The sequence below is a fragment of the Ursus maritimus genome, unplaced genomic scaffold (assembly GCF_017311325.1).
Source record: "Ursus maritimus isolate PB19 unplaced genomic scaffold, ASM1731132v1 scaffold_2, whole genome shotgun sequence".
Classification (NCBI taxonomy): domain Eukaryota; kingdom Metazoa; phylum Chordata; class Mammalia; order Carnivora; family Ursidae; genus Ursus; species Ursus maritimus.
In genome coordinates, this window is record NW_024424452.1 from 54,588,260 (window position 1) to 54,613,484 (window position 25,225).

A 25,225-nucleotide genomic window follows, 5' to 3' on the forward strand; every position below is an offset into this window, starting at 1 on the left:
TATTCGTTGTAAAGTGTCAAGACTCCCAGAAGATATCATCATTACACTACCTGGTTATAGATCTAGAGAGCAGTATGCAGTGATAACCTATTCTGCTTGCAAACTGTCACCTAAACATCTTCCATTCCTCAACTGTGCTCCAAATAGATTACTATGTCTGTCTCTTTCTGAATGGTTGGAACCAGAGGCTAAACATCACCATTTTAACTACTAAATCAGTTGTCTTGAGTTCATTTCTAGATTCTATGCTGAGTTTGTCCCAGTGGAGTCAATGAAAATCAAAAATTAATATTACTAGAACTCCAAGAAGTTGTAGAGAACTATAGGAGAGTCCTGTGAAATGAGGGTGGGTGGATTCAATCTATTGGCAGTCTTATGTTTTGAAAATAACTGGATTTATTCTTTTGTAAACTAATGTTTGCAGGTTGAAGTCTGCACCAAATATGCCTGTGTGAAAAGTAACAGAACCCAAATCACCACTGTGGAAGATACCCCAACTGATATACCAACACCCACAATTCATGGCATCACTTCAAGGTAAAATTTTTTGCCAGTTAATGTAAAGAGCTGATCATAAGCAATGAAAGTTAAAATCAAAGATTTCATCCAGCAATGACAATCTCATTTAAGAAGTTGTTATAAAAATCTATGTAAATCAAGGGGCACTTGGGTGTCTCAGTCAGTTGCCTAAGGCATCAGACTCTTGATTTTAGCTCAGGTCATGGTTTTAGGGTTGTGAGATCGAGCCTTGTGTCAGGCTCTGCACTGGGCTTGGAGCCTACTTAAGATTCTTTTTCTCTTCCTCTGCCCCTTCCCCCTGCAAAAAACTCTGTAAATCAAAATTTTTGTATTATTAGATATTGATCTTCACTGGACACATCATCCAATATTTAAGTTTTAATGTCCCTGATTTACTTCCCTTTATATAGTAACCTGTGAACAAATGCTTAAATGCATGGAAGATTTTCTATATTTAAATGTGTCCTTAAGTGAATCCTTTGGTAATGCAAAGAATATAATTTTAATTATATTAACTACTTTTAAATTAATCTCTGAAAAAAAATAGATTTACACCTATCAGATTGCCCTAAACCTAGAAACATCCCCTAAAATAAACAGGGTAGATAATCTTTGGATAACCCTTACCAACTTTATCAGATTCTTGGTAGGATCTCTATTTGATGCTGAGAAATGGTCATAGTTTGAAAGTGAGTCTCTTTTCAATTCAAGTTACAATAATAATAATAAAAAGATTTAACATCGTTTCCCAAGCCAAAAGTGAGATGACAATTGTTCTTCCCTCTATATCAGTCTGAGGCTAGAGAAAGAAATCTGAGTACTCCCACATCATACTTTTTCCCCAGCCAAATGTATCACCCTTCACCTTTACACATACACAAACACGCACACATGTGCACACACACCCACCACATACACACACTGAACAAAATAATCTATCTGTTATAAGAGATTTCAATTCTGAAGGATTCCTTTGCAACATATTAAAGTTTCTAGGTCTTTAAAAAAATCAGTTAAAAAATATCTGTAGTAGAACTAAAGATTAAAATAATTAGAAAAACCCAAGTAATTGGTTGCTTAGCTGTTCAGGGCAAAAATCGTATCTTGTCTCCTTGAGTACATCTTTTATCCAACACAGGATAGATACTTATCTAATTTCAGATATGCTAATTAATTGATAATCTCATCAGGTCAGCAGATTTTCCCACTTATCCACAGAATTGCCTACTACGCAGAGGCAAAATAGTCAAATGAAAAATGTACCAGCAGATACATTTGTGGCTATAATAATATAGGAAGAAAAAGTAATACAAAAAAATGTATAAGGCATGGTTATACATTTTCAAAGTTCCAATCCACTACAGAGACACTGCCCTAAGTAAATGTTTATTGAATAATGTGAAAAAACACCACAATATAGGTTTATAATATGCAGGAAAAACATAAAGAGAAAAACACCAAACTCTACCAAGAAATTTCAGTGAAGGCATCATGAAAGATGCAACAGTTGAGTCTAGTCAAAGAACTCAAGGAAAAATTATAGTGAGGTGGGTGGATGTTGTCAGATTTCTTGTCTATTAGCATCCTCATGACTCAAGCCCAAGTGAATGGCATAAAGAATGTGTCTTAAATTATATATTCAGATGTAGCTAAAAATCTGTAAGCATTATTAGAAATTAAACAAATGCTCGTATGTGTCTGTGTTTCTAGGATACTTTTTTCCTTTAGAAAGATCCCTACAGGTAATAGCAGAGGAAAAGTATTTTTTTAGTTGTGGTTAAAGTTTATCCTCAAATATACTAAGTTGATGGCAAAAACATTAAAAAGTGTGTTATAGAACAAAAGCAAGGAAAATGACAGAGTAGACAACAAAAGAGAGATTTCAACACAACTTTGGAAGCAATATTTGGCAAGGAGAAGCAAATGACTTAGTGCGGTGGAGAACATTTTATGACCAAAGTGTTGGGTGGCAGAGGGAGAAAATGACACAAAACAAACTAATTTGCCCTGCAGAGAACCTCAGTGTCTGAGTACTTACAAACTTTAAAGATAGTAAAGAAGAGGAAGATGGGTTAATATTCAAAGCTGGAATCATGGGATTAGTAAAAGTCTGAAAAAAAAAAAAGTGGTTGGAACCTTTCATTAGTCAGGATTCTCCAGAGAAACGGAACCCAAAACTGAAGACCCAGGAAAGTTAGTGGTGTGCTCTTTCAAAGGTTTGAGGGCAGGGGAGCCAATGGTGTAAGTTCCAGTCCAAAGCTGAGAGCAGAAGAAGCCTGATGTCTTAGCTCAAGTAGTCAGGCAGAGAAAAGGAATTTTTCCTTCCTCATCCTTTCTGTTTTATTCGGACCCTCAACTGATTGGGTAATACCCACCTACATGGGGTAGGCAATCTGCTTAACTACGTCCACCTCGGAAACCACCTCACAGATATACCCAGAAATAATACTTATCCAAATATCTGGGCACCTTTTGGCTTAGTCAATTTGATGCATAAAATTAACCATCAAAAAATTCATATTATGAATTTTATTATGCATGCAGATGTCTATTTCTCTTGCTCCATCTGGCATATTCCACTCCCAGAAGACCAGAAGTACTCTCTAGAGAAACAAACAGAGGTTTCTAGGAATTAAGGCTACCTAGGTACAGTGGAAAGCTAGGATGAAAGGCAAAGCTAAAACTCATGATCAAGTGGAAGACTATAATTGGACTGATGAAAGCCTTCGTTGCCTTCTCTGGCACTGTTCTCAAAAACAAGTATTGTGAGAAGAATGTTAAATCTCCAAATATAATTGCGGGCTTATCTATTTTTTTTTTAGAGCTATCAGTTTTTCCCCCCATGTATTTTGATGCTTTATTATTAGGTGCATACAGCTTCAGGATTGCTATGTCTTGGTAAATTGATTCTTTCATCATTGTGTAACATCCTTTTCCTTTCCTGATAATTTTCTCGTTATCAAGCATTGTTTGTCTGATACTCATATAATTGCCACTTCAGCTTTCTTTTGATTTGTGTAATTTTGAGTGATTTTGGATTGTTTCCTAGACGTTTTAAATATTAGTTTGTGATAATGTGAGTTCTCTTAAAAATTTGAAGGATGAGGTTTTAGTTTATTTCATTTAGCAGGTAATCATCTGGTTAGCTTCAGACTGCAAATTCTGTGCTGCTTTGTGTGCTCAGTGGTTCTGGTGTCAGTTCATTTTTCAAAAGTTTTGCTATGCTGCTGCATGCCTGCTCCATGCATGCACTGTCCAGTGGCTAATCTGGTATTTGCTTGGAGAATTATGTAATGGTTCAGTTCTCTTCACGGTGGTGCTCAGATTTCCTTTGCATGGGAAGCAACCATGCACATATAGTTTGGAGTTGAGTCGACCGTTGGTTCATTCACAGAATTAGAAGATCAGCTAGCTTTCTCTTCTCTGAGATGTCTCCCACAATTTTCAGATCCCCCATACTTCTTCTGTGGGGTTGGCTAGAAAGACATGGTTTCTCTTCGAATTTTAGCGTTCCAAGTTATCTTAAATTTTATATAAATGAGGCTGTGTTGGGGGCAACAAGGTGAGAGAAAATAGAAGGAAAAAGAGGAATACCCTCCCACACACCATTTTTGGACCACAGGAGCCCCTTTTCCTGGTTCCTCTGGTTAGAAAGAGATTTTTCTTGGGATTTTAAATTCTTATTTAACCAGGACTGCTATTGTACAGCTCCTTGACTAGAATCATCCTTAGAGCAGCATCCAGAGAAAAAAAGAAAAAAGAAAACAGGGATTTCCCTCACACCCTTTGGGTTGTAAGGCCTTTTTGTACCCTGGCCAGAAAGATTGGGTTTCTCACATCGGTTTTTCTTGCCCAGTGCACAGTTCCACACTGGGGCTGCTCTTGGGTTAAAATGGGAAATGAAAGAGGGGAAACTATGACAAATTCATCCTTTCATGCCTTTTTTTTTTCAAGTTTTGGCTCCCCTCCTGATGTGCCTCTATTGTTAACTTTTCAGAATCCTCTGGTGGTTGTTTATTGTAATTTCTGCACACTTTTTAGTGGTGATCAGCCAGAGAGAGAGGTTGTAACATGTTTACTCCATATTGGCCAGCCACAGAAAGTCCCTCTCTATCACATATGTATTTTTTTAATTCCAATCCCTTTGGCAACCTTATTTCCTTTTTTTAAAGATTTATTTATTTGTTTTTAGGGGAGAGGGCAGGGGCAGAGGGAGAGAGAATCTCAAGCAGATTCCCCACTGAGTGGGAGCTCTGGTGCAGGGCTCAATCTCAGGACCTTGAGGTCATGACCTGAGCTGAAACCAAGAGTCAGACACTTAACTGACTGAGCTACCCAGGCATCCCAACTTCGTTTCCTTTTTCTTTCTTCCTTCCTCCCTCCCTCCCTCCCTCCCTCCCTCCCTCCATTCCTCCCTCCCTCCCTTTCTTCGTTCCTTTCTTTTTTTGTCAAAACTCTAGAAAAAACTTGATGGAAATCATTCACAACCAAATATTGGCAAGAAAAATCTTTCCTTTCTAAAAATGATTCATCATAGAAGAGCAACATTTTCCAAAGGCAAGACTCTAATGAGCAACCATAGACTGCCAAGCCATTAATCAAAATTACACCAACACCAAAGCAGTTAGCCTCCTATGTGCATGTTATTGTTTGTGTAATTTTATTATACTTCTGGCAATGTATACTTGTTAGTTATGTTTTTATTTTGGTTCAACAAAAATCTCTTTTATATTAGCAACGGGCAAAATTAAATGAGAAATTCTTCCAGAAAAATGTCAGTAGACTGAGTTAACTTCTGTAACACTTAAAATAATTTGGTTTCTGATAACCAAATTATTTCTTTGATTCTTTGTTTATTTTTGGTAGGACACAGTAGTCAATATCATTTAACTTTCATATATTTTAATGACATATACGGATAGTATATCAGCCTGTTTGATTATAGGCATGGAATGCATCAACTCGTCTTTGTCTTTGGCCTTAACTTATGACATCTGCAGCGCAAGCACTCACACCTGTTTTTCCTACACCTAAACTAAAGATGCCATAGCACACAATGCCGAAAGATTCTGAGCCCTTCTAGTTCTATACACTGCTTCTCCAGAAACAAACTCTGTTTCTACATCACATTTTCCATACTTGTCATATTATCATCGGCTGCTTCTATATCCCAAAAGAATACTAACAAGTGATCGATAGCCCAGACATGTCTGGCCATGGCCTACACGTGCCCTGGGTAGTTCATTTATTTGCCTTGGTGGATTTGCTGGAGTGGAATTTAATCAATAGTTAATTCATTAATTCTGGTCCTCGAGAATGTAGAGTCTATGCTGGATGAAGATAGCTGGCTGGCTTCGGCTTAGACTGAAAATATGACAAACAGGGTTGCTGACAGCTTCACTTGGTGCTGGGCTGCCTGGAAGGTTTACTTATTTATTCTCTATACATAGATAAGCTAAAAAAAAAAAAAAAGAACATAAACAAGAAAGAGATTTTTATTAGTTACTGCTAGTATTCCAAAATGCATGATTTCCAGGGATGAGGGTCAAAGGAAAGCAGAGAGAGAACACAGATCCTGTCTTTCATTGTCTTTAATTGGAACCATGGCAGTGTTCTCAGCTCCAAATCAGTTCAGGGCTGTATTATTGATGAGGAGTCTGTGCTATAATGTCTTTGTAGCATTCGCAAATAATTGTTTGAAAATTTGCCTGAAGCTACTGCATGATATAAATGATATTTTTACATACCAACTTTTCAGAAGCCTTTATGATAGCAGCACAGGCTGTGTGTCTTTAAATGAAGTTTAAACCACATCATTTATAAATCCCCTTATATTTTCAAATTACTTAGTTTGGGGTTGAAAGTAGCAAAAGAGGTTATAGCTTGTGGAAAAAGAATTTTCCTCTTTTCGCCTCACCAAATTTGAGATGAAACTTTGAGGCCTCTATTTCTTTTAGAGTATGACTGTTTTTTTTTTTTAAATATTATCAGAGAATCTCTTCTACCCTTAATTTTCCCTTTCTGAGTTTTTTCAGTGACTGGAGTAAAATTTTATATTTCGTGTGAAAAAAAATTCAGGCCACATTTAATTTTATCCTTTTTTTAATAGAGAGAATTTGGGCTGTAGATGTAATATGTCAAATCAAGCCTTCTTCACCCATATTCTAAACTCCCTCCCTCACCAATATGGACAACTGGAGACACATTTTAATTTGGACTGCAACTTTCTTTTTTTTTTTTTTTAAGATTTTACTTAATTATTTGACAGAGATAGAGACAGCCAGCGAGAGAGGGAACACAAGCAGGGGGAGTGGGAGAGGAAGAAGCAGGCTCATAGAGGAGGAGCCTGATGTGGGGCTCGATCCCACAACGCCGGGATCACGCCCTGAGCCAAAGGCAGGCGCTTAACCTCTGTGCCACCCAGGCGCCCCAGGACTGCAGCTTTCTGTTAGAGTTGTTTTTTTTGTTTTTGTTTTTGTTGTTTTGTTTTGTTTTTTTAGTAGACTCTGTGTCCAACATGGAGCTCAATCTCACAACCCCAACATCAAGAGTGGCATATTCTATCGACTGAGCCAGCCAGGCGCCCCTCTGTTAGAGTCTTTAAAGGATATGGGAAGACCTCTTGAAAGGGATCATTTGAAGTATATTTACTACTGTTGTACAGATACAATCAAGTCTTATAATTCAGCAATTATTATCTTAAAGGCCAGTGGGTTCTGATAAGAAACACATTGTTTGATTAAAAGACCTTACAGAATATCAAGCTTATTCTTAAGACTCTACCATTAGTACCCCCCCATTTCCTCAGCAACCTCCCTTTCCCAAACTCCTCTAACTTCTGTACCTCTTGCAGCTCCTGCAGAAGCTGCTCAGTCCCAAGGTAGACCGTGTGGATTTCAGCAAAATCCAGCTCTTCCTCATTCACTCTGGTCTTTAATCGCCACACTGTCCCCTGCGCTCTGAATACCCATTCATTTCTTTTATTGGGTCCATTCCAAGTCCATTTATTCATTGTAGGTGTCCTAAACAGAAAGATTCTCCCTCCTAATCAGGTAGTTCAAGCATCACAGTTTTGTTCATTCTGATGTCTCAAAGATCTCTGGCCCTGTTTTCTCCCCAAACTTTAGTCTCATTGATCCAGTTGCCCATTGATTTTCTGTAGTGTTCTCCACCCACCGCTTCCACCACCTCAAGCCTCACTACTTCATTCTCACCTAACTCATCATCTTTTCCAACAGCCGTTTTCACAAATGCACCACCTCCTACATACTATCAGACATAGATCTTTGAATTTTTTTTAATTCCCTGAGTTGACGAAATACCAATTTTAGTATGTTTTCTTTTGAAGCATCATCTTATATGTGTTTCCACCACCACCACCATGGCTCATGTCTTCATTGTTTAAGTTTATGTAACCAGTTTGTGTAGCTGTCTTAATTCAAAGAGATACAAAGAGGTAAAGTCTTTTCTCTTAGCTTACTACATGCCACCTTAAACATAATCCTTTGGTTGTCCTCTCTTCAACTTTTGAAAGCCTCTCAGAAACATCTTATGGCTTTCGAATTATTTTTAGTTATGAGTCTCACTTTGGTAATTAAAATTCATGATAAAGCATTAAAAAGTCTTTTTTGTCTCCAGCAAAATATTAAGCTCATGCCTGGTTCAAAGATTCTACCATGTCCCAGACTCAGCTTGATTACATCTTGCCTGTTCCCTTCTCTTTGCTCCTGTCCCCTTTATCCAGTGTGTCTCCTCTCAATGTTATTATTTCACTGCCATCACTGAGTAGACATCTGCATGTCAGGTGGCACTTTCCTGGACAATTGTGTTTTCCTGGAGAGGTTCCAAGAGGATTTCCACATAGTTAAGTTCCCTAACACGAGGGTTGCCCCCGATAGCTGATCTGTTGTGGTGCCCAACAAAGTAAGACATCCCAAGGACTCTTCTTGCTGGAGTCTCCTCTTCCTAGGAGGCTGCCATCATGGGCAGTGTACCTTCCAACTGGCTCAAGCCTAGCTGGGTTGCAAGGCATCTCATGGCTCAGTAGAAGTTCACTGATCTGTGCCATGTGGCACTCTTCACTTTACCATTCCTTTGCAGCTGCTCTGGACAATACATAGCCATAGGGATTCTCTAATCTTTCTCTAAAGGGAAGCACCCTTTCTTTGCTTATATAGACTGTCAAGCTCCATGTCAAGCTGTCCCCAAACTCCCTACTATTCTCCGGAGACAGCAACAGATTGAATTTAGAAATTTATATATCTCAGTAAGTACCAACCCTGAGAAACAAGTGCTTCCAATTTCTCTGCTTCCAGTTTCTCTAATTGACATATTTGGAATGCCTTCCTTCAGCCTTGGGTATGTTAGCCGAAGTTAGGGGGTAGATTTGATGTCACTATTCACTAAGCTAATAAGTCCTTCTTCACTCCTTGCCTCAGAAACCTCCAACGGCTTTCCAAACACTCAAAAACAAATCCAGTTATCTCTGTGTAGTATAAAATCCCACATTATCTGCAAACCCCCGTTCCAGTCTCCCAACACCCACCTGATTTCATTTTCCAACATTCTCTCTGTTGCACAGTCAAGTCCTGTTAGATTCACTGGCTCTTCAACAAGCCAACCACACTGTTGCCTTTTTGCCTTTACACCTCCTCTTCCCTCTGCCCAGAAACCTCTCTGGGCTTGCTTCATCCCTTCTTTCAAATTTCTGCATGGAAGAACCAGGCCTTCTCAGACCCCAAACCTGACATATGATATACTTATGTGTTTTTTTACTGTCCCTCATCTCCAAGAAAAAGGAAAGTTTTGTGAAAAAAGGGGCTTTATCGGTCTTGTTCACTGATGAATATAGAACAGTGCCTGGCATATAGGAAGGATTTAACAAGTATTCACTAATATTTAGTGAGAGTTTCAAAAACTCTCCTAGAATTCTGTTTATTTTTGGTTGTTTTGGGTCATGGGTCAATGTTAAAGAGCAGTTTTATCCTCAGAAATCAATAGAATCTTGCTGTTCCCTTAAGAAGTGAAATACTCACACTTTTAAATGGAGGAACTCATTGTCTGTCATCCTGTTTGGGGCTGTAGTTCAAATTCCCATACAAGAGGGAAACTCCATTCAACACTGTTTTGCACTTGAGTTACTAATGTAGCTCACTGACATCTCTGTCTACCCCAGGTCTCTTCTACTCTAACCTGTCGGGTTATTGATTCTAATGGGGCTTTATATTCTGGTAGTGACAACACTGCACAATCATACTACTTCACTATCAAGATCAGCATGATATCTGAGGGACTCCATAAACTTTTTCTTTTATTCAAATTTTCCTCCTTTATTGCTGGATGTAGCTTATTCAGTCACCAAGTTGATCACATTACTCTTCCATACACATGTAGGATGATTCCCACCCTTGACTTTTGCTTACGTTGATTTTCCTGCTATTTTCTTCACATCCTCATTTCTAAATTCAAATCCACAGCCATTTGTCCCATGAGACCCCATTGCTTGGTCTAGAAGACAGTGATCTTTGCTTATGTGTTTTCAGCAGCCTAAACACATTTACCCACTTGACTTTACGTTGCTGTATTACATTTACATGGTTCATGTATGCATGTTTTATATCGCCTGTTACCAAGGACACATATTTTGTCTTTTGATTTTTCACCTATTAGAAGCTATGCTAAACATTCTAATAGATAATTAAATATTCAGTGACTTGATTTGAGAGATAAGAGTCATTATTTTCATCATACAACATTTACTTAATCCTATATTAAAGTTACCTGATCGTTTGTGATGGCCATAATCTGGAAGAACTTGAGTGTTACATAAATAATTGACAAAAATGACCAAGTTGAATAGAGAAAAAAAAAAAGGATCTTTGTAAACATGATCAGGGAATCCAGATCCACAATCTGGATTGACATCTTAAGGTATATGAAGATTTTTTTTTCTTTTGGCTTAAACAAGAACATTTTGACAAAATGGTAATAAAATATTAGAATAAAATGTTAAAGAGTGCCACTGGGAACCCTAATTCTTCATAAAAATTCTGTCTGACCTGTGACATGTTAATATTCACCTGTATAAGGGTAGGTGATAAAGAAATGATTTTTCCCATACTCCTTTTTATCCTCAATGTTATATCGTACTTCCCAAAGAAAGAATTGAAGGCTATCATTATTGTGGTGCTGGCCACAGTAGTATATAGTAGTCACAGAAGTGGAATAGTAAATCTACTAACAATGTGACATAATTTAAAAAAAAAACAAAAACCTCCAACTAAAATGTCTGAACAATCAATGAATCCATGTATCAAAGTATGTGTAGATATAGTGGTTTTCATCAGAACCTTTATTAAGGTAGCTTAAATTTTAGTCCCTAGTGTTCTGGGAATTAAATAAACTCCAATCATGATTTTATGAACAAATCTACCAAAAAAAAATCCATTCAAGGACTTATAGTTGGTTTATTTTTCTGCATGAGCATACAGCCTTTACTAATCTATACCAAAAAGCTTCAGCTTGTTTCCCCAATATTTAACGTTCATTCCTATGGTATAAGAATGTTTCTTCTATTTTATTCTTTTTTTTTTAAGATTTTTATTTATTTATTTGACAGAGATAGAGACAGCCAGCGAGAGAGGGAACACAAGCAGGGGGAGTGGGGGAGGAAGAAGCAGGCTCATAGCAGAAGAGCCTGATGTGGGGCTTGATCCCATAACGCCGGGATCACGCCCTGAGCCGAAGGCAGGCGCTTAACCGCTGTGCCACCCAGGCGCCCCTCTTCTATTTTATTCTTAAACATCAAAGGAATGAAACCATCAATCCAGTTAATAATGCTGTGTATTTCTCAGAGATGTCTTTTGTTTCAAATCAGCAACCAAAAGGTTTTTCAGTGTCATTCTCTTTGGTTCTAATGAGAGATGTATAGGTGTTAAACTCGTTACTATTCTTTGATCGTTTACCTTCATGTACCTGACTCAGATCCTCAAAAGCAAAACTGTTCATGTTATCACTAAAAATATAAGCAGTCTCACTTTACACCTATTTTCTTCTAGAAGAAGAAGTTACAATGGTGTGGTATTCTACATGGTGTTTTCTAGACTTTACTAATTCACTGGCTTTTGTGGAAAATTCAGACCCTTGAATGTCACTTAAATGTAGTCTTTCCTGTAGTTGATTATGCAGTGAATACAAAAGAGGTATCTGGAAAATGTGGAATTAATTTTGAGAGTTGGATAAAGACCTTAGAATAATAATGGTGACTATACAAGTCACCTACGAAACTGTTCTCTTGTAGGTGACATTAATTTCCTATCTACAGAGTCTTATTAGTGAATATGTTATGTTTGTACCCCCAAGAAAATGAAATAATAATTTTCTTTTTTTTTTAGCAGTCTATTAAAATGTCAAGGTTTATCTTGACTGCTGCTTTTTAATGTAAATGTTTGGGCTTAATTGAATTCCTAATATATGATGTCACTTGGAATTCTGATAGGGTTCAGTAATTTTGCCTATAAAGATATATTTCTTCTTAAAATGAAAGTTATAACAAAAATACCATTTAACACAATGGCAGAAAAGTGGTCACATAAGTTATTGTATTGTAAGAGCTTTAAAGTATAGGAACTAAGCTTATGTGTGCTTGCTCTCGTCCAAAGTACCTACTGGAATGCTTTCTACATAAAAGTGCCCTATAACTATTTGTAATTGGTTAATTGTTGTAGTTGGAAATTTTAGAATTATAAAAATAGAATTAATCTTGAATGTCAAAGTTCCACCCCTTTTTTGAAAATAATGAGAATAAAAATAATTATTATTTTACATTTACCTAGTATTTTGCAAATAGTAGGCTTTCTTTGCCATGCTAAATTGCAAGAGTATGTCATATCCAAATCTCTGGGGCTTTATTAAAATTTTTGACTTCTGCCTGTAGAGCTTATTTTAAAAATGCTAAAGATAGTACGGGTGTGTCATCTAGGCTGCATCATTCTGGCAAGTATTCTTAAGTGCAGAATTAAAGTTCTATACCATTAACCTGAGAGTAAATGATTTTATTCAGGGTTGATTCTTAGTGGACAGCTTGATGTTATGATTTCATTTATTTCAACAAATGAAATATTAATAGATCATTGAAAGTGCAATAAAGTTTTGGTCAATATTATGCCCTTATTGTTTACCAAACTCCCCCCAGAAAAATATACTCATATTTAGAATGAAATTGTTGCTCGACTTTTAAGAATCATGCACCCCCGAGAATATGATGATGTCAAGATATTTGTTATGGCAATTTCCAATTCCTATATTTCTTACCACAAAACATGTCCAACTATGATATTTAAAGAAAAATTAAAGAGACTCCTGGGTGGCTCCATAGGTTAAGCTTCTGCCTTCAGCTCAGGTCATGATCTCAGGGTCCTGGGATCCAGCCCCATGTAGCTCTCATGCACTCTTTCTCTTTCTCTGTCTCAAGTAAATAAATAAATAATCTTTAAAAAAAAAAAAAGAATTATTGGAGAAACAAATCTGTTTATCTCAGTCAAAAATTAAGATGTGTCAAAGTAAAGTGTATTTGGGGGGATTTTATGTCCAGTTTATTATTCAATATAATTTATAATAGTATATTATATATATTATATTATACTACATAGTATATTATATTAATATTATTAATATTTATTATTATAATTATTTACCACTGATAACAAGATTTTATCAATTTGGGCATTTATTCTGGCTACAAGTAACAAGACACCCAACAACAGAGGCTTAAGTAAATAGTTCTAGAGATTGTAAATTGTTGCTGCATTGGTTCAGCTATACCAAACAACACGGTGGCCTCTCATGATGACTCTTATGATCTTTCTCAAGTGGCAGCAAGATGATTGCTGAAGTTGCAGACATCATGTTTATCATGAAGAGAAAGTGGGGGCAGGTGATGGCTGTGCCAAGAAAGCTGAAATTGCCTAGGACCCTTCAGAGGCTCCCACTGTGATTGTCTAGCTGCATGTCTATGAGCAGCTATGTGTGATCTGGGAAGGGAAGGCAAAAGAGAAGGTGATTTTAAGTAGAGATGAGGTCTGCCACATGTTCTCATTTCCACCTTATTTACCACCTTATATTACTTGTGTCTTACTTTTCCTTAGCCCAGCAAAGTTTTCTGTTGATTTTCCTGATTAGCCAAAACAATGGCACTCTCTTCTTGTCTCTGTAATTTAAAGTGGGAGATCACTGGACTCTTGTCATGTGTTATCCGCCCAAAGGCTTACATGGTTTTCATTGATTCTCTAAACATATTGTATGGTAGTAGCATCTATGAGCATACATATATTAGTATATATATTCTTTTGCTTCAGCTTCTTAATTAAGAAGTTAACAAAATGGACCTTTTGACCGATCTGAGAGATTAACTGAAAGTACATGAGGCTGAGAGCAGTGATGTTAAATGTTGTCTTTTCAGAAGTATTGATTATTCTATCCATTGCAGATCCCTTCAAGTTGATTGGATGTCTCCAGGGAAGCCAAATGGCATCATTCTTGGATATGATGTCTTACGTACAAGATGGCATCCATGCCCTAAAACCCAGAAGTTAAGGAAGGACCACAGTGGTGAGCTCTGCAAGGCAGTGAAGTGTCAAAAACCTAAAACTATCTGTGGACACAGGTGCTATTCTCCTGAAGCTAAGGTACATCTTTTCATATGAGTCAGTGAAATATGTTTCTCTCACTAAACACTCCAGGTGAAATCACTTGCTTCTTAAACCATGGTTTGTCAAGATCAATTTTTCCACTAGTCTATCAGGAAGACCCCGTGGAAAAGAAAGGATGCTTATAAAAACCCTCTCATCCTCAATCAGCATCTTAGCCTTCTCATTTTTCATCATCTTCACAGGAAATATTAGTTTATTGAAATGGTAAGGAACTCCTGAATTTGTATTTGATTGAATGACTTGAATTTTCCTTACAACAAATCCATTCAGCTACAAGTGGCTGTTTGTTTACACGACACTGATGAGTAACTGTGAGCAGGACCTTACATGGTTTGTCAGAAATATTTTAAAATTATAGCCATTTGCAGATTAATGTTTGTATTAGTTGCAGTTTAAGAATCAGATCAATAACACAGCCAGACAGAGGAGTTTGTAAATGGCTTTTATTGACAAATGATGCAGAAAATCCTTACTTTGAAAGTAGGATTTCATCTAACGAAATAATGTTCCTATTTGTCAACAACAACATCGCACATTTAATGACTAAAGCTGTTACTAAATTCAAAAGATTCACTGCAAAAAGACACAGTAATTAAGAGAGTGAGTTGTTGAAGCAATATGGGTCAAAATACAAATTATTACAGCTGACACTGGCCAAGCAGTGGCTATCATCTAAGAAATGTTATAAAACTAACAGTTACTAACTACACATTTTTTTGGACACCTAGGCTCCAGAATTGCCCTTATGCTTAAGTTTTACATTATTTCAGGCCATTAAATGTACACTATCTGATGAACATACCTCCATAAAATAAAATTAAATTTAGGATTTTTGAAGGGAAAAATCCTAGAATAAATTTGCCCATTAAAAATGTTCTCTAGGAGAAAGAAAGTAATCTTTGATGCATTAAGCAAAGGCTTATTTTTATTTTAAAGATGAAGGACACACACACAGGTATTGACAGTTAAGGAGAATAAAGGAAGTCAATTAAAATCTCAAGAGAAAGCAATCATTTGTAAATTCCTGTTTAGAGTTAACTATGAATATATACTTCTTGGGTGAGAGGTTGGAAAAAGAAAAGGGACTAAGAATTTTTTGACTAAATCACCACAGATATCAGGAGGACCCGAAATACATACACAAAATTTACCATGTATTCAAACCCCAGTGAACGTCAGACCTGGAACACTCGTTAAAGCGTAGATTGCAGGTCCCACCCCCAGAAACCGTGATTTGGTAAATCTTGGGTGGGGTGTGAAAATTTCTAACATGTTCCCAGGTGATGCCTCTGCATCTGTTCCAGGAACCGTATTTTGAGAATCACGAGATTACAGACTTGCTTTGGGAAACTATAGAACAAGGAAAAGGCTATTCAGATATTCAGTACACATTTATCAACTCAAGTTATTGAAATTTCCATGTATGTTTTCTAAGACAGCTAACTTGAAAACGGAATGAGAAGATTAAGAAATATTCTGTTTATGTGGAGACCTCCCAAGAGAAGTAATTGCTTGAACATGTCCCTTTGGGGACCCACTAATGATCTAAACCAAAGGGCATGAGAAAAAATTCATAAGTTTCATGTGGCTAACGGAGCCTAAGAATGGCAACAGAAGGATGGGAGCGAACCAGTTCTAATGGGCCAACACTAAATAAACATTCCAGTGAAAAGTCCACAAGAAAATGTTAGAGAACTTTGCCAAAGAAAAAGGCTAGATGTGCTTCAGTGTCTAGAAATGCACTTTATGAGAATTGGACTTTAACAAATGCTTTAAGACCACACAACAAAGAGCAAGATTTTAGGTCGGTCTCTGTCATAAAACAAGAGAAAGGTATGCGTTGTTTTACCCTGGTCAAAAATGACCAGCCTCCTTAAATCCCAAATAAACACATAACAATTTTTTGCTTAAGTCTTAAACATGGGGCATAATTTCAAAATTTTCTGTTCACACAGTATAGCATCAAAGAGAAGGATCACCCAGTTTATCTTTGGCGTTAGACTAATTTTGAATCCTCACTGCTAATAACTAAATACAGAGAAGGAAATTTATTACAGTTGGTTTAGCGTGGCTACCTGAGAAACTGCAGGGGTATACTTTGAATTTAGGAGCCCTATTTCTTTGTTCTTTGAAAATTTTTGGAAAATGAAGTACTACACTAGAGGTGCTTTTGAAGACTTAGTCCCTGTTCTACCACCTTATACGGAGCTTGATTCACAAGCTGGTGCAAACAGGAAATAGCAATGTGCAAAATGGAAAAAGAGTAACACCTCTAAGCAGTGGTTGATTTTGCCTGCCACAGGAAGCTTCTATCTAATTAACGTGACTTATGCCAAGTGTAGGTTCTGAAGCTACATTTCAGTAACTATTTAGCATTCGATTTTTTATATATACAGAGTGTCAGTCTCTCAGACCTCAAGTGAGCATGCAAATAATTATTTGATTGTTCAAGCACATAATTTCTTCTACAGCTCCTGGAAAAAAACACATTGTTAAAAGGGCTTTTCAAAATTAATTTCCATATAAATTTCTTTTTTTAAAATACGGTGGCCTATGACATATACATATATATGTATGATACATATATATGGAAATGTTAGACTCTGTTGAGATTGCCTTGTCTGAAGATTGGGTTCATAAATAAGTGATCATATAAATTATAAGGAAAATGCTATTTATTAAAAAAAAGAAAGACCAATAAGAGATAGGTTTCCATAAATGTGTTTTCAAATTAAACAGTGATTAAAATAAAAACATATATATGAAGGCATTTTTTCATTTACAATTCTAAACTTTCTTTACATTGGGAGCACTGACATTCAAAAGAGAATTCATATTTATAGAACGTGATAACAGAGCACAAAGCATGATTGAAGTCTAAAAAAGTCTACATTGTATCAAATAGCATATATAGAATTTAAATGATGCTGGGAAAATGCATTTTTCAAACTTTTGAATTTTTATCAATAATATACCACATTTGGTCTCAGGTCACGGCCTATTAGAATATAATTGTATCACATGAGATATGACGGTATAGTACTTTTAATTAAACTGATATTTCCTTAACCCCAATTCCCACCTTCAGGTTTGTTGTAGTGGAGTTCTCTATGACCCCCAGCCTGGGCACCACTGCTGTGAAGAGAAGTATATCCCGTTCGTTTTGAATTCAACTGCGGTTTGTTGTGGCGGCCGCATACGAGAGGCTCAACCAAGCCATCACTGTTGCTCTGGGTATTACACTAGAATTCTACCAGGTGAGGATCATTTCGAGGTGTGCTCAGTGTTGGGGAGCAAGAATTCCTGTCCTCTTCAAGGTCCTTCTCGCTGGACTAAAATCAAATTGACAGGTGACAGATTAACAGGAGAAAATCAAATAATACTGCGCCTATGAGGAATCCACACAGACATGGAAATTCCAAGGACAGTCAGGCAAAATGAGGTCTATATGTCACTCTGAACTAAGGGGATGGGGGTAGGGATCTGGGACATCAGAGGAAAGGAATGTACTTCACAGGAGCGATAAGAAGAAAAGCAGGTGTTTGATAATTAGATGTTTGCCCTGCCATACAGATGGGTCACTCAGATTAAATTTATCTCTACTAATAATCTTTATTCTGGGAAAAACCTCCAATATGGATTCCTCTATGTAGTTAAGGGAGGGGCAAAAGTTTCTCTTCAGCCTGCACGGTCTCAGTTGCCTTTAGCTCAAAATAATCTTCATGCCAGAGTGTCCCATCTTGGGTGGCTGCCCTTGGCCCTTACATCAGTAATCTGGCAACCTGAAAAAGCTAACACATGACTCATGCCCATCAACTATCTCAAGCACCTCCTCAACAAAAATTTAATGACTAACACATAACCAATGGCCTGCTTTAAATATCATTTCTTCTTTGCGCTTTGTTGAAATCTAAGCGAGACTAAGTACTAAAGGAGAAGGAAAACAAGGGACTTAGGATATCTACCACATAAGGAAATATATCAAGACCTGGTAACTCCCTTTATTTTGTGACTTTATTTCATTCACATGGCTAAATATTTTCAGCATAAATTTCTGTGAATTTCCAAGTGTTCCACTCCATGAAGCCATTCTTCATTTCCTCCATTTCTATTCTGGACTATGCATGCATTGTCCCTGGATGGATTAGAAACACAAATTCCATTTATCTGAGACTGGTTTACTGTCAGGCTACGTAGGGCAGAAAGAGGGTTGCTGCAAAGAAGAGCAAACAGGGATTTTTCCCACCTCACCCTTTTTCCCCCTTGTATCAGCTGACTGGATAAGCACTGTCCCAATTTCAACCACACAAAACAATGTCCAGTGAATGTAATTGAAAGTAAAGATAATAACAGTTGATATTTATAAAACACTAAATCTCTGGCAGGCTCTGTTATAAAGGTTTTACATATGATACCTTGTGTACTTTTCACAATTGTAGGAGATTGGTATTTTATCTAAAATTTATAAATAAGGAAACAGATTCAGAAAGGATCAGTAACATAACCAGATTCAGAAACATGAGAGTGGAAGATCTGAAAAGCAAATCTCAGCATGTCTTTCCAAAATCCATGCTCAACTCTACTTACTTTTTTTTTTTTGATTCTGTTATTTGCTTTATTACTTTTATTACTTTTCCCAAGTTTTTATTTAAATTCCAGTTAATTAACATATTAGTTTCAGGTATAGAATTTAGTGATTCATCACTTACATCTAATACCTGGTGCTCGTCACAAGTGCCCTCCTTAATACCCATCACCCATTTAACTCATGCTCCCATCCACTTCCCCTCCAGCAACCTTCAGTTTGTTCTCTACAGTTAAGAATCTGTGTCCCCTGATGTTTAAAGCAGCATTATCAACAATAGCCTAATTATGGAAAGGACCCAAATGTCCATTGACTGTTGAATAGATAAGGAAGATGTGGTATATAGAATATTATTTAGCAATCAAAAAGAATGAAATCTTGCCATTTGCAACACCGTGGATAGAGCCAGAGAGTAATATACTAAGCAAAATAAGCCAGTCTGAGAGAAAGAGACAAATACCATATGATTTCACTTATATGTAGAATCTAAGAAACAAAACAATAGGGGAAAAAAAGTGAAAGGTAAATATTTACTCTGAACCAAAATATGTTAATATGTGTTAACATAGTTTTTAAGGTGACTATTTCAGACTTCTAAACATCTTCATTACCACTACCGGCAGTTACTATTTATGCTGGAAAAGCCATTAATAACACAGATTTTTTTTTTCCTACCACCTAAGTTTAATACGTATGTCTTCAGAATACAGAAAACAGATATGGGACAAAGAGAAGAAAGCTAAGTGTTCAGATGCCCAAGAAAAGCTGAATGCTCTGAGATACCTAGTTTAATAGGGAATTTATGCCAAACGTCCAGTTAATTCAGGTTATTGTTCAGTGTATCTTTTGTTTGGCATAAATATGTTTATCCCAGGTATGTGAAAGGAGAAATCTCTTTTGCAAAAATGCTAGAGCAAAAAGGGAAGGTGAAATAATTAAATATATGCAAGTTTATTCAAGGCAGAGACTCTCTTTCTACTCTTCATAATTTTTCCTTAATACTAATAGTCAAATCTGTCTTTAAAGCATTGCTGTTATTTCTTATTCTCTTGCAAAAATACTTTCATAATTGAATAACTCTTTTTTTTTAAAGATTTTATTTATTCATTTGACAGAGATAGAGACAGCCAGCGAGAGAGGGAACACAAGCAGGGGGAGTGGGAGAGGAAGAAACAGGCTCATAGGGAGGAGCCTGATGTGGGGCTCGATCCCGTAACGCCGGGATCACGCCCTGAGCCGAAGGCAGACGCTTTAACCGCTGTGCCACCCAGGCACCCCCATAATTGAATAACTCTTAATCAACTAGATTTTCCAAGTAAGAAAACACATGGTGATGGAAATAAGGATTCTGTAGAAAAGGGTTAACTTTATCCCGGAAATTGTCATGTTAGCAACTAATCAAACTGCCAAATGCTTTACTCTCGCAAAGTAGTTTGCACTTTGGGAGTTTTCTACTACATTTCCTATCTTCTCTCCCCTGCAAAACGTTGCCCTGAAAAATAGAATTAAATAGATGAGATGGGCATGTTCTGTTGTTCTTCTTTCCTATTGTTCAGACCAATGGACCAGACCAGGCTTTTCTCTACTTCTAACATAGAACTAAATAATACTGGTTTTATCCCCAAGTTACATTAAAATTTTTGATGTTATGATTTGCAGCGAACTGTTCAAACTCTGAGAAAATATTCTCTGTCCCTTAACATTGATGAAAAATACTTGGTTGTATCCGTCATGGCTATTAACTCTTAGATTTGCCTTTCATCTTTCTCAATCCTAACACAAAGTGTCAGATTTCAAATTAATAAAACAATCTACTTAAAAAAAAATTCCAGGGTGCCTGGGTTGTGGGATCAGGCCCTGCACTGGGCTCCAAGCTCAGCACCAAAGTCTGCTTAAGACTCTCTCCCTCTTCCTTGGCTCCTCCCTGCCCTTGTGCTCTCTCCCTTGCTCTTTCTAAAAAGTAAATTAATTAATTAATTAATTAAAATCCAAATAAAATTTAACTCTTTTTTCTGAAAATAAAATAAGCCACGGAAGTCCAAAAGTCATTTGTTGACATTGTACAAAACTTTTTAATACGTCATTTTTGAAACAAGAGTTTTCAAAACCTTCATGATCTGCACATGACACATGCTCACTCAAACCTCAAACATTTTAATAACTTCCAAACTGTTGAGCATGGCCCATATTTGGATTCCTTTTAAGTAGTTCATTTTTCACAGTATTAGAATGCCTATCATGGTGTCAAAGAAAAAAAATACAATCTCATGGGATAATCAAAGAGAGTGTTGTGCTGCAATCATTTATCTCAATGTACCTAAATGAGGAGATTATATTGTGACCTCTATCCTCAACCGATGGTCTTTGTTAACTACTTTAACACTGTTTACATCTAGAAAGCATAGTGACCCCAAACTATCTTGTATCTAAATGCAATTAAAATTCAATCAGTACTCTGTCAATTCAATGCTAAGATGTATATAGGCATTTTGATATTTATAGATAAGTCTGAAATATTGGTTAATAATATTTACTTCATATTTTTCTCACAACTTTCCGTTATAGCACCCTACAATAAAGAGTGGCAGAGGAAAGAATCCTTATTCCACTCCCCTTTTTTATAAATATGCTAATGACCTCAAGCTAAATGTTAATGTGGGTCATTCTTTGATAAGAATAACAATTAACTGTGAAGACTGCATGGTAGCTTTTAGAGAGAAAACATTTTCAAGCCTGTCGTGAAATAGATTCATTTTGAGAGGTTAATGAGAAGGTGACTGATCCTTGTATCTTATGTCTAATAGACCTTTTTTGAGGGGAAAAAATCAGTTTTGCTTCTCATTGATATAATCCACATCTCTTTTTATAAAGCCTTTTTCTTCTGTCAGTAACTGAATAAGAAAATATCTAAACCAATTAATATTTGTTGTCCTCAAAACTGACTTTTAAAAAAATGTTGGTTTTCCCCAGTATAGATAGATAGGTAGATAGATAGATAGATAGATAGATAGATGATAGATAGATAGATAGATAGATAGATAGATAGATAGATAGATAGATGTGTACACTACGTTTCTTCTAAGCCCACTGTTGTCCTAAATGATATTTAATTAACTGGTGCTGCCCCTCTTCCATATAGTATGTTATGTTAAAGAAAGTTTGCCAAGAAGAGACATTGCTGTCTGGCTGTGGCAACCACATTTGAGACCAAGTTTGAAAATCCCTTTACCCAGAGGAATGTAACAAGTACAATAACTTTACTGTTCACAGTAAGCTTATTCCTCCTTCATTGGCCTGTAGTAGAATCATCACGAGAAATTTAGAATTTTCTTCTGCTTATACATATACCATGTTATAGGATCCTTTCAAAGACCATCAACTAAGCCTACTGTCCCCTGCATTCCAGGAATTCATACCTTGAGAGAAAACTGATTATGCCTTGTCCCACTCCTCGGTATTTTCCCTAGAGAAATGAAAACTTGTGTTTACACAAAAACTGCTCGCAAATGTTTATAGCAGTTCTACTCATAATTGCCAAAAGCCACAAATAACTCAAATGTCCCTCAGTGGGTAAATGAGCAAATTGTGGTATATCCACACAAAGGAATACTATCCAGCAATCAAAAGGAACAAACTATTAATAAATCCCAAAAAGATGCTATGCTGAGTGAAAGAAGCCAATCTCAAAAAGTTACATCCTGGGAGATTCCATTTATATGACACATGCAAAGGACAAGCTGTGGTGATGGGGAACGAATCTGTGGTTGCCAAGGGTGATAGGTGGGAGGAGAGTGTGACTCTGAGAGAATACCATGGAGTTTTGCGGGGTGATGAAACTCCTTTGTATCCTAATTGTATTTTTACATCAAAATTCATAGAATTAAGCATCCCAAAAAAGGTCAATTTTAAATGGATGGTATTTTTTTTAATAAAAAAAAAATTAAGTTATATGCCTCCTTAGAATTCTATTTCTATTCTACAAATAGGAAAAGTAAGACATAGGAACAAGATCAAGTCACTCCATTAGTGGAGATTGAAATTTGTATGATTAAAAATTAGATTGAGCCATTAGAGATACTGTGTTATATATGTGATGTGATGACTTCATACATGTAACTTAATATGCTTTTCTGGTATATTGGTAGAGCCGAAAGAAATAAAATTTATCTCCATTAAAATTACATTGAAAATTCCCATTAAAAAAAAAGCAAGCGAAAATGTTCCAGTTAAAGACTAAGCTCATTATTTCAGGTAATAATGTATATGATCATATTCTAATACAAAAACCCCAAATTCTGTACGGGGTTTTCCTGTTTGATGCTGAGTAACTAGTGGATAAAAATGATGGGCTTTGGAGTCAAACTCCCTGGCTTCACATCTCATTTCTTTCACTTATTAGTAGTTTGACCTTCATTAAGTTACTTAAACTAAGTAATACGATTGGGAAACTAATGTCTCTGATTTCACTGACTTCTAGAATTAGAACCCCTAAAGCTTCCATGTGCAAATAGAAGGAAAGATTTATAGTAATTGGGGAGCATAAGAGTACACGGAGTTAAAAGGCACCCTGTAGGCGACAGAAGATAGTCTCTTATGAATTATTCTAGAGCAAAGACTCATGTGTGTCCACTTTCATCAGATTCTATTAAAGGGCAATTGGTTCATAAAAGCTAGGAATCAAATGTCTAGTGGACATTGAGATCCTATGAGCCTAGGGATCCTCATTGATTCTTGTTGATTCTAAGAGACCAAGCAATCCTTTATCTAAGCTGACTTCCAGCAATTGACTGGGGAAGTCACAAATAGCTTCCAACCTTTAAAGAGAAAGAGAGTTTCTATTTTGCATGACATCACAGTCTCAAATCTAGACCCCAGGAAATGTGCTTTGTTCTGAAAACACAGATGCTTGGAAACTGTCATTTCTGTGCTACCACTGTCAACAAATACAGAGAATCAATTTGTCAAGCTTTCTCAGGAACATAACGGAAGATCATCCACACATTGTGTAAGTGTGGAGTTTCAAAGAGGAAATCAAGTATCGTCAGTATATTAGTTTCCGAGGGCTCCTGTAACAAATTACCAGAAACGGTGGCTTAAAACAATACAGTTTTATTATCTGACATTTCTCATGGTCAGAAGTTCCAAATGGGTCTCACTGGGCCAGAAGCAGTGTGTCAGCCAGGCTGTCTTCCCTTCTGTAGGAGAGAATCCTTCTTACCTTTCCACCTTCCAGAGGCTGCCCACATTCCTTGCCTAGGGGCCTCCTTCCATCATCCAGCCTTGCAATGGCAGTCAAACCTTTCTCACATAGCATTATCGAACTCAATTCCATTTGCTATTTTAATCCCCTTTTGCCATATAGCATAACATATTCACAGGTTCCAGAGATTAGTACATGGACATCTTTGGGAGGTCATATTCTGCTTACCACACTAATGCTATGGTGAAATAATTATGAGAATTCAAGTGGCGTTTCTACTTGGGGCATAACTATCCCAATTGAATAAAAAAAAGATATTAGGAGTCTGAGTGTAAGAGTATATGAAAAACTGCTGAGCATTGATCTATTACCTAAATTAAGCAGCTGTCTCAGGGATTGGAGAGAGAATGGTATTAGGTTGGGAACTACAGGAAGTGAGGAAGCACAATCTTCTTAATGGCCCTTAAATCTTGGACAAAGTGGTGTACAAGTCATTTAGTTTTTGGATAGAATGAATAAGATATTGTAAGAGTTACTATATGGAATAACAAGTCTTTTCTGGAGTTATGTGGGTACAATGGACCTGATTTTCTGGAATAACCACCATTTTTTAGTGAATTTTTAGCCAGTTTCAAGAAGGACATAGATTTATAAAGACTTTTAAGGGGTTAGCCTCCTCTATGAATCCCTTGCCCCAGTGGCTCTTGAAGACAGATTCAAGGTCTGAAATGTAGATCATGACGTCATCAGGTATGAGATAGTCAATCTGTGCCATCATCAAATTATAGGCTGGGGATTCTGCTGGGAGTTCCAGAAAGAGGCTTTGAATCCACATTTAGCACTAGCATCCCATGTACAAAGTGGATCTCCTCCCATCAAATGCACCAGAGTGGAAAAAATATGAAGTTAGCAAAAAAGTGTGTTGATTAAAGAAAAGACTAAGACAAAGGGAGAGTTTGAAAGGTATTTGAAATGTCTGTTTCTGAAACAGTTTGGTTAGTCCTAGGAAGGAATGATAGAAACATAGTAGAATTTATGGTAGGTAATGTAGCCCCAATACCAATTAGATAAGAAAACTTCATTTTCTACAACCTCATGAAAAGCTCTTTTTTGTGTTAAAGGTAGTTATGGATGGACCAGAGCAGGTACTTTCACAGAGAGAGGTTCTTATGTCAATGTTTGTCCTTTTCTTCTTTTGATCCTTTCTAGCTA

The 25,225-nt window shown here is 36.7% G+C and overlaps 1 protein-coding gene across 1 annotated transcript in view; it reads left to right on the top strand.

Annotated features, from left to right (window-relative positions):
• Positions 1-25,225, top strand: part of USH2A (usherin) — a 676,781-nt gene that overhangs the window by 480,745 nt on the left and 170,811 nt on the right. The window contains exons 46-48 of the mRNA XM_040636016.1: positions 425-537; positions 14,006-14,204; positions 17,317-17,485. Of these exons, the coding sequence (XP_040491950.1) occupies positions 425-537; positions 14,006-14,204; positions 17,317-17,485 (481 nt within the window). The remainder of the gene's footprint in view (positions 1-424; positions 538-14,005; positions 14,205-17,316; positions 17,486-25,225) is intronic.